Raw genomic sequence first — 13,512 nt, 5'->3', positions numbered from 1 at the left:
ATGGCTCCGCGGCTGCAGCTGGAGAAGGCGGCCTGGCGCTGGACGGAGACGGTGCCGCCCGAAGCCGTCACGCAGGAGCACATCGAGGCGGCCTACCGGATCGGGCTGGAGCCCTGCCAGCGGGGCGCCTGCAGGTGAGGCCACGGCCCTGCGGGGAGCCGGCCGGGAGGGCGCGGCCTTCTGCCGGCCTGCCTGCCTTCCCTGCAAAAGCTTGGAGCCTCCCCCGCCTCGTGGAACGGCGGGGGGGCGGGGCAAGGGTCACCACAGATGCCATCCTGGGGGCGTGGCTGGGGGCGGGGCGGAGCCAAACAGGTGTCAAAATCCTGCCAGAGGGGCGGCGGTGCCCCATGGGTATCATGGCAGACGTCCCCGCCCCCTCTGCCCATTGGGGCCTTTGGCTCCTTCCCTTTTAGTTTGATGGTGGCCAATCTGTGAGGTTTGTCCTCCCTCGGGAGCACCACGTGGTGCCCTTTCCTTTCTTTCTGCTGCTCCTCACCGCTCTGAGGTTGGCTGGCCCCAAAAAGAGATCAGTGGATCTGAAGTCTGAAGGCTTTCTGCAGAAATTCCCTTTGGGGGTAAACTGTGGTTGGGGTCCCTTGCGATCTAGAGCCACCTGCTAGGCAGGGCAGTGCTACAGCAGCCCAATGGGGCAGCTTCTTTCTCTCTCTCTCTCTCTCTCTCTCTCTTTCTCTCTCTCTGATTCTCTCTCTCCTCTCTCTCTCTCTCTCTCTCTCTCTCTCTGATTCTCTCTCTCTCTCTCTCTCTCTTTCTCTCTTCAAATAATCCCAAATCTGCAACTGTATTGCACCTTAATCGGCATCCTACAAAACGCTTCTCAAGTGTGTTCAAGCTCCTAAGTTGTTTATTCACCCAGTTAGAAGCCAGGGTGACATCATGTTTCATGCTAATTAAGTTTTGACAACCATGGAGGTGTTTTTTTTTTCCCCTTGTGGGTTAGCGTAGCTGTAATACACACATTTTATGATTATTTGCCCATTGGGTGGAAAAGACCATTATTGCTTTTACTGTACTAATTAATTATTTCGCACAATTGATTAGCAGCTGCAGGGGAAGCATAATAAAATGTCTTTAATAAATGATAAAATAGCACAGTTATTGTTTACAAGGACACCTGCTTTTGCTAGCTGTAGGAGCTAATGACAAGCTTTGCTTGCCTCTGTTACCCTCTCCCTGAACTATTGTTTTTGCTGTCAAAAACAACAACAACAAAAAACAACAGCTACATAAAAGGAAGCCTGAGCTACATCTCTGCCTTTCCACTTTTGTATTTTGCTAATTTCAGGGTATGTGGGAGTAGGGATATTTTTATCTCTATTCAAACACTAGTTATTATATTTTTATCAGTGCTTTGTTTTATTTTTTATTATTTGTGCTTGGGCCTTGACAACAAAGACAGCCACAATAAGGATCTTGCAAAATAATACTGTTCAATTAAGGAGGACACTAATTACAAGATGGCCTCTACTCCTGAAGTTTTAAAATTTTAGTTTAGAAGTTCTTCCTAAAATTGTATAAATCCCCTCCCCCCAGCCTACTAGAGTGGGTATCTATATTAATAAATGATGATGATAATTTTCAAAGCCAGTCTCCACCTCACTTTTTCCCAATTTTTACTCCTGCCTCCTTGGATGTGTATCCTTTAGCTACGGACGCTGAGGATGGAGCCTCTGTTTTTCAGAGGATTAGGAACAATATCAAAATATTATGCAGTTTGGCAGTTCGATTCTCACCGGCTCAAGGTCAACTCAACTTTCCGTCCTTCTGAGATCAATAAAATGAGGACCCAGATTGTTGGGGGCAACAGGCTGACTCTGTATAAACCGCTTAGAGAGGGCCGTAAAGCCCTGTGAAGCGGTATATAGGTCTAAGTGCTATTGCTCTAGCATTAAGAGCTGTGGTGACACAGTGGTTAGAATGGAGCATTGCAGGCTAACTCTGCCCACTGCCAGCAGTTCGATCCTGACCGGCTCAAGGTTGACTCAGCCTTCCATCCTTCCGAAGTCGGTAAAATGAGGACCCAGATTGTTGTGGGGGGGGGCAAGAGGCCAGCTCTGTAAACCGCTTAAACTGCCAGCCCGCAGGCCAGTTGCATCATGCAGAGGCTGCGCATACAGTATCCCAGCTCCGGCAATGCAAAAACAGTTGCGATATGTCGCAACACATCACGTGACGCGGCGAGTTTGACACCTGTAGCTTAGAGAGTGTAAAGCACTGTGAAGCGGTATATAAGTCTACGCGCTATTGCTATTGCTGTCTCTAAAGGCACCGCTCAAAGCTCTATTCAGAATCCTCCATCTCCATCTGTTATTTCCTCCCAGAAATAAAGAGAGAACCAGGAGGGGGATAGGCTAGCAAACGGGCAGCCCGAACCGTTCCCGGACATGGCGTCGGGCAGGAACACGACTCAATCTGTGTGGCTTTGCTCCTGCAGGAGAAACTGCAGAGGGAACCCCAATTGCCTGGTGGGGATCGGAGAGCACATTTGGCTGGGAGAGATCGACGAGAACACCTTTCACAACATTGACGATCCCAACTTTGAGAGGAGAAAAAAGGTACGCCGACGGTCTTCTGGCGTGACCGAGAAGAGTTGCCTTCCCACCCGACGCACCTCCTCGCTTTGCAATTGGTGTTTAAGTCTGTTGCCCAGAGTTGCCTAGGCCAGTGGTTCTCAACCTGTGGGTCGGGACCCCATTTGGGGTCGATCGACCATTTCATGGGGGTTTCCAAGCAAGGCTGTCCGCCATTTTTTTTGTCCGCCATTTTTTTACCCCTTTTCCAGCGGGTGCCTTACCTCCCTTGGGCTGGGCCAGCTGGTGGTCGGCCTGCTCCGTCTCTGCCGCTTGCCAGCTACGCCTCGGCCGGTGCAGGGGGCGGAACCACGCATGCGCGGTGCTCCCGGGCAGGGAAAGTCCTCGACTTACGACCGGTTGAGTAGTCCTTGACTTACGACCGGTTTAGTCCTCGACTTACGACCGGTTTAGTCCTCGACTTACGACCGGTTGGGGTCGCGGCATTAAAAAGGTTGAGAACCACTGGCCTAGGCTGAAATTGCCTTGGTTCCCAAGATCTACGGAGGTTGGCTGCAAAGTGTCCAATTTGGGCCTGGGAGGCAGTGGAGGTGGTGGGGGGTACACAAAGTTTACTTCAGCTGGGTCTTTTATGTATCCTCAAAGCTGTGAAATTGTGAGTGTAGTTTCTCCCGCGATGGGAAGCCGACTTCTGAGTTGGTACAAGTTAAGCGGTCGTGTTTGGGGTTTTTTTTCTCAAAAAGTATTTGATTTGGGTATGTTTTTCTGTTTGTTTCGGGGGTTTTTTTTTAAAATAAAAATAGCTGAGCATTTTAAGGACAGCAAGATAGAAAAGCATTTCAAAGCAGAGCGTGTCCTGTGCGCTTAGATAACGGAAGAGCAGGCCCATTGAAATCGCGGCGGCAGAAATGAAAAGTAAAGAATGCAGTGACGTTCTCTTAAAACGCTCGGGGCGTCTCCTTTCTGCAGGAACTAATTCCGCCATTGTCGAAGGAGGAGAACGTTCCCCAGAGGAGAGCTCGCTAAAATTGCCATCCTGGAGCGCTCTGCTTTTTTTTTGGGCTGCCTCACCCCTGATGATCTCTCTCCCTTCTTCCCCTCCAGAATGCCTTCGTAGGCCTCACCAACCTGGGGGCCACTTGCTACGTCAACACTTTCCTACAGATGTGGTTCCTGAATCTGGAGCTACGGCAGGCCCTGTATCTGTGTCCGGTGGCCCGCCCTGAATATGTCACGGCGGAGAGCAAAGGTATTTGGGGGGGCTAAGATTCACCTGCTTTGAACCCCAAATGGTTCACCCGGCCTCAGTATCCTCGCTGTCCCCCTGCTTTGTACCGTATAGAGCAGACAGGTCAAACACAAGGCCTGTGGGCCAGATGCAGCCCGCGAAGTGGTTTCATGTGGCTTGCGAAGCCATCCTGGAAACAGTGAGGGAATGGCCCCCTCTGCCTTGGCCCTGGCCCAGGCCGGCCGGGAGCCAATGTACAATTTTGTGATGGCCCTCTATGCTGAAATGCATTCAGCTCCATAAGCCACCGCCCCCCTGCATGGCCTGAGAGGAACAGTGAGGCTCCTCCAGTGGACCATGCCTTGGCACTGCCCCGGTCCCACCCCCTTCTGTCAGAGACCCTCAGATCTGTCCCACTCCTGCCCAGGCCCCCACAGGCACCCTTGACACGAAGGATGTAGAGCTGGCCGCACCCACCCAGCAGGCCACACCCACTCCGTCCACGCCCACCCAGTAGGCCACACCCACCCTGGCCACACCCGCCCGCCCCCCTGAGGGCAACCGCAATGCTGATGCGGCCCTCCATGAAATTGACACCCCTGGTATAGAGCTAGTCGCTTCCCAAATTCTGTTTGAGGACGTTGTTCCCATTTGAGTTTGGCTTGTGGCTCTTAGCGAAGCGAGGGAGCGAAAGAATTCCTTTGTCTACGTCGGTGCGTTTTAATCGAGCCTCTTTTTCGTCCCTTGACAGATTACGAACCTCAGACGATTTGCGAGCACCTCCAGTACTTGTTTGCCTTGCTCCAGAACAGCAAAAGACGATACATTGACCCATCGGGGTTTGTGAAAGCACTGGGTTTGGACACAGGCCAGCAACAGGTAAGGTCCGAGGCACCTGGCTCAGCGCCTCTCTTTCGCCTTTCTTGTTTGTCAGAATTGCATGTTTCCCACACTGAGGAAAACCTTGACAGCGGAAAAAATAAGGCCCTGTTCCGTTGGCTTGGGCTACTTGGCCGCAAAGTCCCGGTGAGAAGTTGCGGCCTCCCCTTTGGGAGGATTTTTTGGGGACAATACCTCCCTTAACGGGATTCAAAGGAGATGGCGGTGTACCCCTGTCCTGTTTCCTCGGATTTACATCCTGCCGCTCTTCTTCCAGGACGCTCAGGAGTTTTCCAAGCTGTTCATGTCCCTGCTGGAGGACACCCTGTCTTCTCAGAAAAACCCGGACGTGCGCGACATCGTCCAGAAGCAGTTCTGCGGAGAGTACGCCTACGTCACCGTGTAAGGCTTTCCCCGCGCGGCCGCTTCTCGCCGCCTCGTCCTGCCTCAAGAGGACGGAGCTTCGGATGCTCACGGCCGTCTCTGCTTTGCTCTCCAGGTGCAACCAGTGTGGGCGAGAGTCCAAACTCATCTCCAAGTTTTATGAGCTGGAGTTAAACATCCAGGGCCACAAGCAGTTGTCGGACTGCATCACCGAGTTCCTGAAGGTACCTATCCACGAGGGGGAAGGCCAAACACGGCTGCTCCGGGCTGGGGGCAGCCTCGGGACCTGGAGGGTCACGCCTCCCAGGCTGGTTGGTGGGACTTGCTGGCAGACTGGTTGGGGTGCCTCCTCAAGCCGGCAGCCGGTCTTGCTCTGTTTTTTCCTGGCCAGGAGGAGAAGCTGGAAGGGGACAACCGCTACTTCTGCGAAACCTGTCAGAGCAAACAGAATGCCACCAGGAGGATCCGGCTGCTCAGCCTGCCTTGCACCCTCAACCTCCAGCTCATGCGCTTCGTGTTCGATAGGTCAGCCGCCTCTCGCACTCGCCCCCAAAGCCTTCGTTTTAGAAGCAGGACTTTCCCACCTTTTGTTGCACTTTTGGGACACGACAGCATCCGAGTGTCAGCGGTGCTTAGCTAGGGGTCAAAAACGTGTTGAACAAAAAAGGGGAAAAGTACCGGTTGTGATTTCTTCGGTTGGTGGTTCCTTTGCTGAATCACTTTCCTTTTGCGCTCACAGATGTATGATGAATTTCTCCATGTTTATTAGTGTGCACCACTAGCTTGGTGGTCAGGTGGCTGGTCGGCCCTTCTTCCTCTCCCTCTCTCTCTCTCCTCTCTCTCTCTCTCCCCCTCTCTCTCTCTCCCTCTCTCTCCCTCTCCCTCTCTCTCTCTCCCTCTCTCTCCCCCCCCTCTCTCTCCCTCCCTCTCTCCCTTTCTCTCTCTCTCTCTCTCCCCCTCTCTCTCTCCCTCTCTCTCCCTCTCTCTCTCCCTCTCCCTCCCTCTCTCTCTCTCCCTCCTCTCTCTCTCTCTCCCCCTCTCTCTCCCTCTCTCTCTCCCTCTCTCTCTCTCTCTCCCCTCTCTCTCTCTCCCTCCCTCTCTTTCTCTCCCTCTCTCTCTCTCTCTCTCTCTCTCAGAAGCCTCTCCTCTTCTCCCTCTCCCTTTCTCCATCTCCTTCTCTGTCCCGTACTCTTTTTTCCCCCCCTATCTTGCCAAAAGCTCCTTTTATATCTTCTCTCTCCCCCCATCCTCCTCCCTTTCCCTTCCTGGTGTTCCCCACGGAGAGCTCCAGCGTGGGTCACTACCCCAGCCTCACTCCCCCCATGTGGTCATCCACTCCCCGGCTGGCCACTGCACACACCTCCGATCAGCTGAAGCCGCGCAACATCGCAGCTCCGGCTGACTCTTCCCCCCCCCCAGACCTCTCTGGCACTGCTGCCACTTCGGCTCATTCCCCCTCCCCCAACTACACTTGTCTAGGTCGCGTACCACCTGCCAGGTGTCAAAGTACCACCAGTGATAACACACACCGCTGGTTGAAAAGCCCCGTTTTAAAGTGGAATCCTATCCCTGTCCAAAAGGCTTGAATTGAATAGGCTAGGCCTGAAGTAATAAGGAATAGAATAGAATAGAATAAGAATTATTAGAATTAGAATTGAGATAGAAGAAGGAGAAGCAGACCTTGGAGGTCTTCTAGTCCAGCCCCCCGCTCAAGCAGGAGAATCTATACCATCTCAGACAAGTGACTGTCCAGTCTCTTCTTAAAAACCACGATTTCTGGTTAATTGTCCTCACAGCCAGGATCTTTCTCCTTAATCCCATGTTGCTCCTCTCTTTGATAGTAGCTTCAGAACAAGGCCCCCAGGCAGCAGCTCAGCTGATGTTTATCTTACTTATTGTGTCCTGCCTTTCTTTGGGCAACTCAAGGCGATCCTTCTTACCCCCCTGGGTTGGGCTGAGAGAGAAAGAGACAGGCCCAAAGTCGCCCAGACGGCTTCGGTGCCTGAGGGGCACCTGGCACCAGGGAATCTCCTGGTTCCCAGTTCAGCAACTGGCCTTCTTGATGTGGAAAGGGACGGTGTGCTCTGCTCTTGCCGCCGTTCCCTTGTGTTGGCACCGCCAGGTGGGAAAGGGGTGAATTAGAACCGTCCTCTTTCCCGCATTAGGCAAACGGGGCACAAGAAGAAGCTGAACGCTTACATCGAGTTCTCTGAGCTGCTGGACCTGGAACCCTTCATGGAAGACAAAGGTGGGCAGAGCTGTGCATTTCCTTCTCTTTGGGGTCCCGTTCCCCGAATTGTGGATCAGGGCCCTTCTCCCGCCTTCTGTCTGCGCCTGGAGGGTGACTTTGTGTGGCTGTCGCCTGGGGTGTTATGGGGAGGAGGGGGGGCTTGCTGCTGCTGCCCATGGCTGGGGGAAAAATGAGGATTGGGGTGGGGAGGTCCCGCCATTCCCCAAGCCTCGAGCGCGGCCTGCTGTGTTTCCAGCCAGTGTCTTCGTCTACGAGCTGAGTGCGATCCTCATCCACCGAGGGGTGAGCGCCTACTCGGGCCACTACATCGCCCACGTGAAGGACCCCCAGACGGGGGAGTGGTACAGATTTAACGACGAAGAGATTGAGAAGATGGAAGGCAGGAAGCTGCAGCTGGGGGCGGAAGAGGAACTGGGTAAATGAGCCTCTCCTTGAGCCGAACCTGGCTGGGCCCGGCTCGGCCTGGGGGGCCGGCACCAAGACCCCCTCTCCTCAGCTCGCTACCACCTGCCTGGCCGAGAGCGTCTCCGGGCAGAGGAGTGAGGCAGGGGGAAGCGGGGTCCGCAGCACTTGCTCCCTCTGCCTTCTGCCCCCCTCCAGAACCCTCAAAATCTCAGTCTCGAAAGCCCAAGTGCGGGAAGGGGATTTACCGCTCCCGAAACGCCTACATGTTGGTGTACAGGTTGCAGTCGCGGGAGAAGTCCCTGGCTGTTGAGATCCCAGGTGAGGCCCCTGCGTTTTTCCCCAATCCCCGGGCCCCTCTTGGCTGTTTCTCCCACCCCCACGCCTTGACCGTGCAGGCACGAGGACGTCGAACACACGCAACTCCGGAAGTCCACGAGGGTGGAAGCGGCCCTTCGGCTGCCTGGTTCACAATTTGGAACCGGCACGTGCCGGTTTTGGGAAGATTCCACACCTTTGGCCAGGCTTCCTGGTCCTTCGGGCTTGGCCGGTGCCTCCTGCCATCCCTCTCCTGGGCTTTCTCCCCTTCTAGCTTTCCTACAGGAGCTGGTGGAACAGAACAACAGCAGGTTTGAGGAGTGGTGCCAGGAAATGGCCGAGATGCGGAAGCAAAGCGTGGCGCGGGGCCTGGTCAAGCACGAAGAGGTGAAGGAGCTCTACCAGAAGTTGCCTGCCGAAGCTGGTCTGTAAGACCTTCCAATTACGCCTCTCTTTCTTTAGGGCTTCTCTGGGCCAGGCGGGAGGGAGGGGTGTGTGGGGGGGGCAGCTCTGGCCTCTGTCCCGATGGCAGAAGTGGGGCGTGCCGGGTTTGAAAGCTTCCTCCTCTCCCGAGAGAGCCAAACCACCTAACATGGCCTGCTCCCTGGGGGCAGAGTATGTGTGTGTGCGTCTGTGTGTGTCCATATTAGGGTGTCTCTTAAAGGCCCCTCGCTTTGGCGGCCGTCAGCTCGGCCAGCAGGGCGGCCGCACCGGCGCAAGAGGGGGGCTCCCGGGCAGACGCTCTGCTGTGGCCGTGGGCACGGCTGGTGGGGAAGGAGGGCCGGAGCCTTCGGTCTGAGTGGCTCCCCCCTCACCCCGACCACCACATGGCAGGGGGCAGGAGTGTGACCGAAGCCGACTTGACTCTGGGGACGTTGTCGCCTAGCAGGGGAAGTTGGGTGGGCGGGTTGCTTCGGTCAGTCGTTTGAAGGGGAGGGCAGATGTGTGGTCTTAACTTGCACGAGAGACACGTGGCCGGTTCGGAGGAGAGATGGAGGAGGAGGAGACTGGGGTGCTGACGCTCTGGCCCTCTGCTCTCCCCTCCCTGCCTCCTTCCCAGGCTGTCCCTACGACTTTGTCTCCCTGGAATGGCTGCAGCAGTGGCTGGACGAATCCACGCCCCCCAAAGCCATCGACAACACGGCCTTCTTGTGCACCCACGGCAAGCTGAACCCCGATAAGATCCCCACCGTCAAGCGGGTCTCGGAGGACGTGGCCGACTACTTCTACAAGAGATACGGGGGAGGACCCCGGCTGACAGGTGGGCAGGGGGATTTCCTGGAAGGTGGTGATGGGGGGGGTGTTTCCTGGACGAGGCCAGCTCCTGCTGAGACTCTCTCTTGGGGAAGCCCTGGCCTCCTCCTCCTCATTCCCTCTGGTTTTTTTGGGGGGAAGAGCGAGGAAGGGGGGAGAAAGGAGCGCCAGGCAGATGGAGCTGCTTATGCTCTTGCAAAATGGGGGGGCATGTGGGGGGGGGAACCTTCAGCTCTGTAGGAGGTGTGATCGCTCACACTCTCGCCAAGTTGGCGTTGCACCTCACTGGTGCGTTTTGCCACGCTTGTCAGTTTCCTCGCACCTTCCCCAGCGCGTCTGAGGGGCTGCCTCCGGAGAGGCGAGGTGCGACCCGAGGAATCCCCCTTCGCTCGCGCCCGCCCACAAACGCTCCGGGAGACTGCCTTGGCCTTCCCCCCTGCTCGGGTCTGCTCCACAGGGTGGGCGCTGGGAAGGCAGAAGCTCCCCTGGCTGGAGGGCCGAGGAGGGGAGGCCCCCCCACTGCTGCCCTCAGCCTCCGTCTTCCGGCCTCTTCCCGCAGGGAAATCCCTCTGCAGGGACTGCGTAGTGGAGAGGTGCCGGGTGCTGCGGCTGAAGAACCGGCTGAGCGAGGACTACAAGGCCGTCTGCAACCTCCTCAAGGCCGTGGCCAAGGGGTGAGCGGCTCCCTACCCCGGGACAGCAAGAGGCGGGAGCCCCCACTCCACATGCTCCCCTGCCCCCTCCTCTCCTCCTGGGCTGTGAGCTGCCTCTCTCGCCCCGCAGGAGTGACGGGTTTTGGGTAGGGAAGTCCTCCCTGCGGAGCTGGCGCCAGCTGGCCCTGGAGCAGCTGGACGACTCGGATGAGGAAGCCGAGCCGAGCAACGGCAAGATGAACGGTGACGCCAAGGAGAGAGGTAACTCCCTCCTGAGACACACACACACACCTCTTAGTCGAGGCAGGCCTGGCCCCTCCAGAGGAACGACTGCTGGCTTAGTTGCTCTGGGCCAGCGCTTGTTTCAGGCCCAAAGGCTTTCTGGGTGGGTCAAGGATTCGGCCTCATCCCCTGGTCCTCCCGCTTCGAGCTGGGGAGAAATGTGGAGCGAACTGGGCTTCCCTTGTAAAGGCTCCGCGGAAGCCCTGTGGGTGACAGCCCCCCTGGGCCTGCAGACCGGCTCCTTTCCTCCGCTTTCAGAGGAAGGGAAGGTAGAGTCTGAGGAAGGGAGGGGAGGAGAGGACAAGAAAGAAGGGAAGGGAGGAAGGAAGGAAGGGTAAAGAGGGAAGGGAAGGCAAAGGAAGGCAAAAGAAGGAGATGAAAAAGGGAGAGAGGGAGGGAAGGAAGGAAGGAAGGAAGGAAGAGAGATGGAAGGAAGGAAAGAAAGAAGAAAAGATGGAAAGAAGGAAGGAAGAAGAAAAGAGTTGGAAAAAGAAAGAAGGGCCTGCAGACCGACTCATTTCCTTCGCTTTCAGAGGAAGGGAAGGTAGAGCCTGAGGAAGGGAGGAAAGGAGAGAACAGGAAGGAAGGAAGGAGATAGAAAGAAGGAAGGAAGAAGAAAAGAGTGAAGGAAGGATGGAAGGAAGGAAGGAAGGAGAAAAGAGATGGAAGGATGGAAAGAAAGAAGAAAAGAGATAGATAGAAGGAAGGAAGAAGAAAAGAGTGAAGGAAGGAAGGAAGGCTGGCTCCAGGGCAAGTGCAGAGTGCAGTCGGCCTGCCTCTGTTCTGGGGAGGGAGGGCCACGGAGCCCCCAGCTTGTCCCCTGAACCAAGTTGCAAGGGGGGGGTCTCTGACTTGGTTTCCCCCCCCCCTGCTTTTTTTCCTCCGCAGAGGAGCCCAGTGTGGAGAAACGAGAGGAAGAGGAGCTGAAGTTCAATGAAGACATTGTGTGCCCCCATGGTGAGCGGGAGGGGGGGGACCCTCGGTCCTAGCAGCACAAGGGATTCCCTCCCTCGGGATCCCCTTTGCGCAACTGGCTTCCCGAGATCTGGTGGAACTGCTTGTTTCCCTCCCAAGCCTGGCTGGATGCGTGGTGTGAATCTGGCCGTTGTGTCATCCAAATCCAGGAAGCGCCGTTTCTCGTGGTCAGGCTGACTCAGGCATCCCCAGGGCCCTCACTCACCTGCCTGCCAGCGTCTGGCTTGGCTGGAAACACACTTGCAGCTTTGTGGCCAGTGTGTGTGTGTGTGTGTGTGTAACACAGCTCCTGCCAGGCCCTCCTAATTCCACTCTCCAGCTGAACCAGAGAGCAGTTGGAGATCTCCCCCTCCCAGCTGTGATCATGCCCCAGATCCCACCCAGATACCCCAAGGCATTCCCCCCCCCTCACTTGAAAATGCCATTTCTTCTGCTGCTCGTCTGGGTTCCTTCGCCTTGCCCCTGCCTCCCCCCAGACTGCGACCCCTAGAATGGTGGACCCCAGTGAGGAGGAGGGATAATAAAATAGAATACAATACAATACAATGCAGAATAGAATAGAAATTAGACAAGAATAAGAAAATAGAATAGAAATAGAAAATGGAGTGGAATGGAATGGAATGGAATAGAATAGAATAGAACAGAATAAAGATGGGATGGAATGGAATGGAATAGAATAGAAATAGAAAATGGAGTAGAGTGGAATGGAATGGAATAGAATAGAATACAATAGAAATAGAATAAGAATAGAATTAGAATAGAAATAGAATAGAAAATGAATGGAATGGAGTAGAGTAGAATAGAAAATAAAAAATGAATAGAATGGAATGGAATAGAATAGGAATAGAATATGGAAAGAAGAATAGAATAGAATAAGAAGATAGAATAGAATAGAAAATGGAGTAGAGTGGAATGGAATAAAATAGAAATAGAATAGAAAATGAATGGAATGGAGTAGAGTAGAATAGAAAAGAAGAAAAAATGAATGGAATGGAATAGAATAGGAATAGAATATGGAAAGAAGAATAGAATAGAATAAGAAGATAGAATAGAATAGAAAATGGAGTAGAGTGGAATGGAATAGAATAGAAATAGAATAGAAATAGAATAGAAAATGAATGGAATGGAGTAGAATAGAATAGAATAGAATAGAAAAGAAAAAATGAATGGAATAGAATAGCATAGAATAGAATGCAGAATAGAATAGAATATAGAGTAGAGGATGGTGGACCCCAGTGAGGAGGAGGGACCCTCCCCATTTTTACAGTGGCCAAGGAAGGGGCCTCAGCCCCCTCTGAGCCAGCAGGGTTAGTGCAGCACCCGGAGGGAGAGGAGTGGCGCATTCCTTACGCTCTTGACAGCAGGGGTCCCCAACCCCTAGTCGGTGGACCGGTACCGGGCTGCGGCATGCCAGCAACCGGTCCACACAAACAAGCAAAGCCCCATCCGCGGGATGCAGGCAACACACGAAACCACGCACCTTCCTCTCTTCCACGGAACCGGTCCCTGGTGCCCCAAAGATTGGGGGGGGCTAATTATTATTATTTTTCCCCCAAAACGTTTGGAAGAAAACAAGTGAGGTCCTGAAGCAGGACACACACACACCCTTCTAGACTTTCTCAAGCTAGCCTGTGATGCCCCAGGGGGGTTATTCCATATGGGGGCACGGCCAGGTGTGTCGTGCCAGCGCACGTGTGCACGCATGCACACGCACACCTCTGCCGCCCCTGCCAGCACATCCTCAGGGGAGCCTGGGTAGGTGTTTCTCTCTGGCTCTAATGCCTCCTTTGTGCCAGCAGAAAGCCAAGCGGGTTCCCTTCGGCTTAATTGCCGGCTGCCTCCTTCGTAATTGGCCTGTCACCTTAGCGACTGCTCCGGAAGGAGCTGCCGGGTGGCAACGGGGCTCCTCCCGATGTTCCCTTTTTCCCCCGTGCACGCTCCTCTGCTCGGAGGGGGCAGCTGGGAGGGGCTCCTAATTTTGGGGGTGTGTGTGTGTGGTGCCAGCCAGGGGTGGTAAGCAGCCCTCTCAGCCCCACTGCCTGTAAAGTTTGGGAGGGGGAGTCTTTTTGGAGGAGCCAGCTGCTGGGAGGGGCTCCTAATTCCGTGTGTGTGTGTATGTGTGTATGTAGTAGTTTGGATTGTGTTTCAGTGGGGGGTTTTGTATGGGTGTGTTTTTAGAACAGGCCTATTATTCAATTCGATTTTAAAACAGAAACTATTTATTTATTCCTGGTTTTTAGTATTGCCTGTTCCCCGCCCTGAGTCCCGCAAGGGAGATAGGGCGGTATATAAATTTAATAAATAATAATAATAATAATAATAATAATAATAATAATA

At 54.3% G+C, this 13,512-nt stretch overlaps 1 protein-coding gene across 1 annotated transcript; it reads left to right on the top strand.

Annotated features, from left to right (window-relative positions):
* On the top strand, positions 1–8,443 carry USP48 (ubiquitin specific peptidase 48). Its single transcript, XM_015827886.1, has 11 exons — positions 1–134; positions 2,453–2,573; positions 3,654–3,798; positions 4,529–4,656; positions 4,934–5,058; positions 5,156–5,264; positions 5,432–5,565; positions 7,206–7,292; positions 7,531–7,706; positions 7,892–8,014; positions 8,286–8,443. The coding sequence occupies exons 1-11, from the start codon at positions 1–3 to the stop codon at positions 8,441–8,443; spliced, it is 1,440 nt and encodes a 479-aa protein (XP_015683372.1).
* The last annotated feature ends 5,069 nt before the right edge of the window (positions 8,444–13,512 follow it).

The sequence above is a fragment of the Protobothrops mucrosquamatus genome, unplaced genomic scaffold, assembly GCF_001527695.2.
Source record: "Protobothrops mucrosquamatus isolate PMUCROS unplaced genomic scaffold, P.Mucros_1.0 scaffold4032, whole genome shotgun sequence".
In the NCBI taxonomy this organism is placed as follows: Eukaryota; Metazoa; Chordata; class Lepidosauria; order Squamata; family Viperidae; genus Protobothrops; species Protobothrops mucrosquamatus.
The sequence above is the reverse complement of the archived record's forward strand: the minus strand, read 5'-3'. Positions and strand labels throughout refer to the sequence as shown.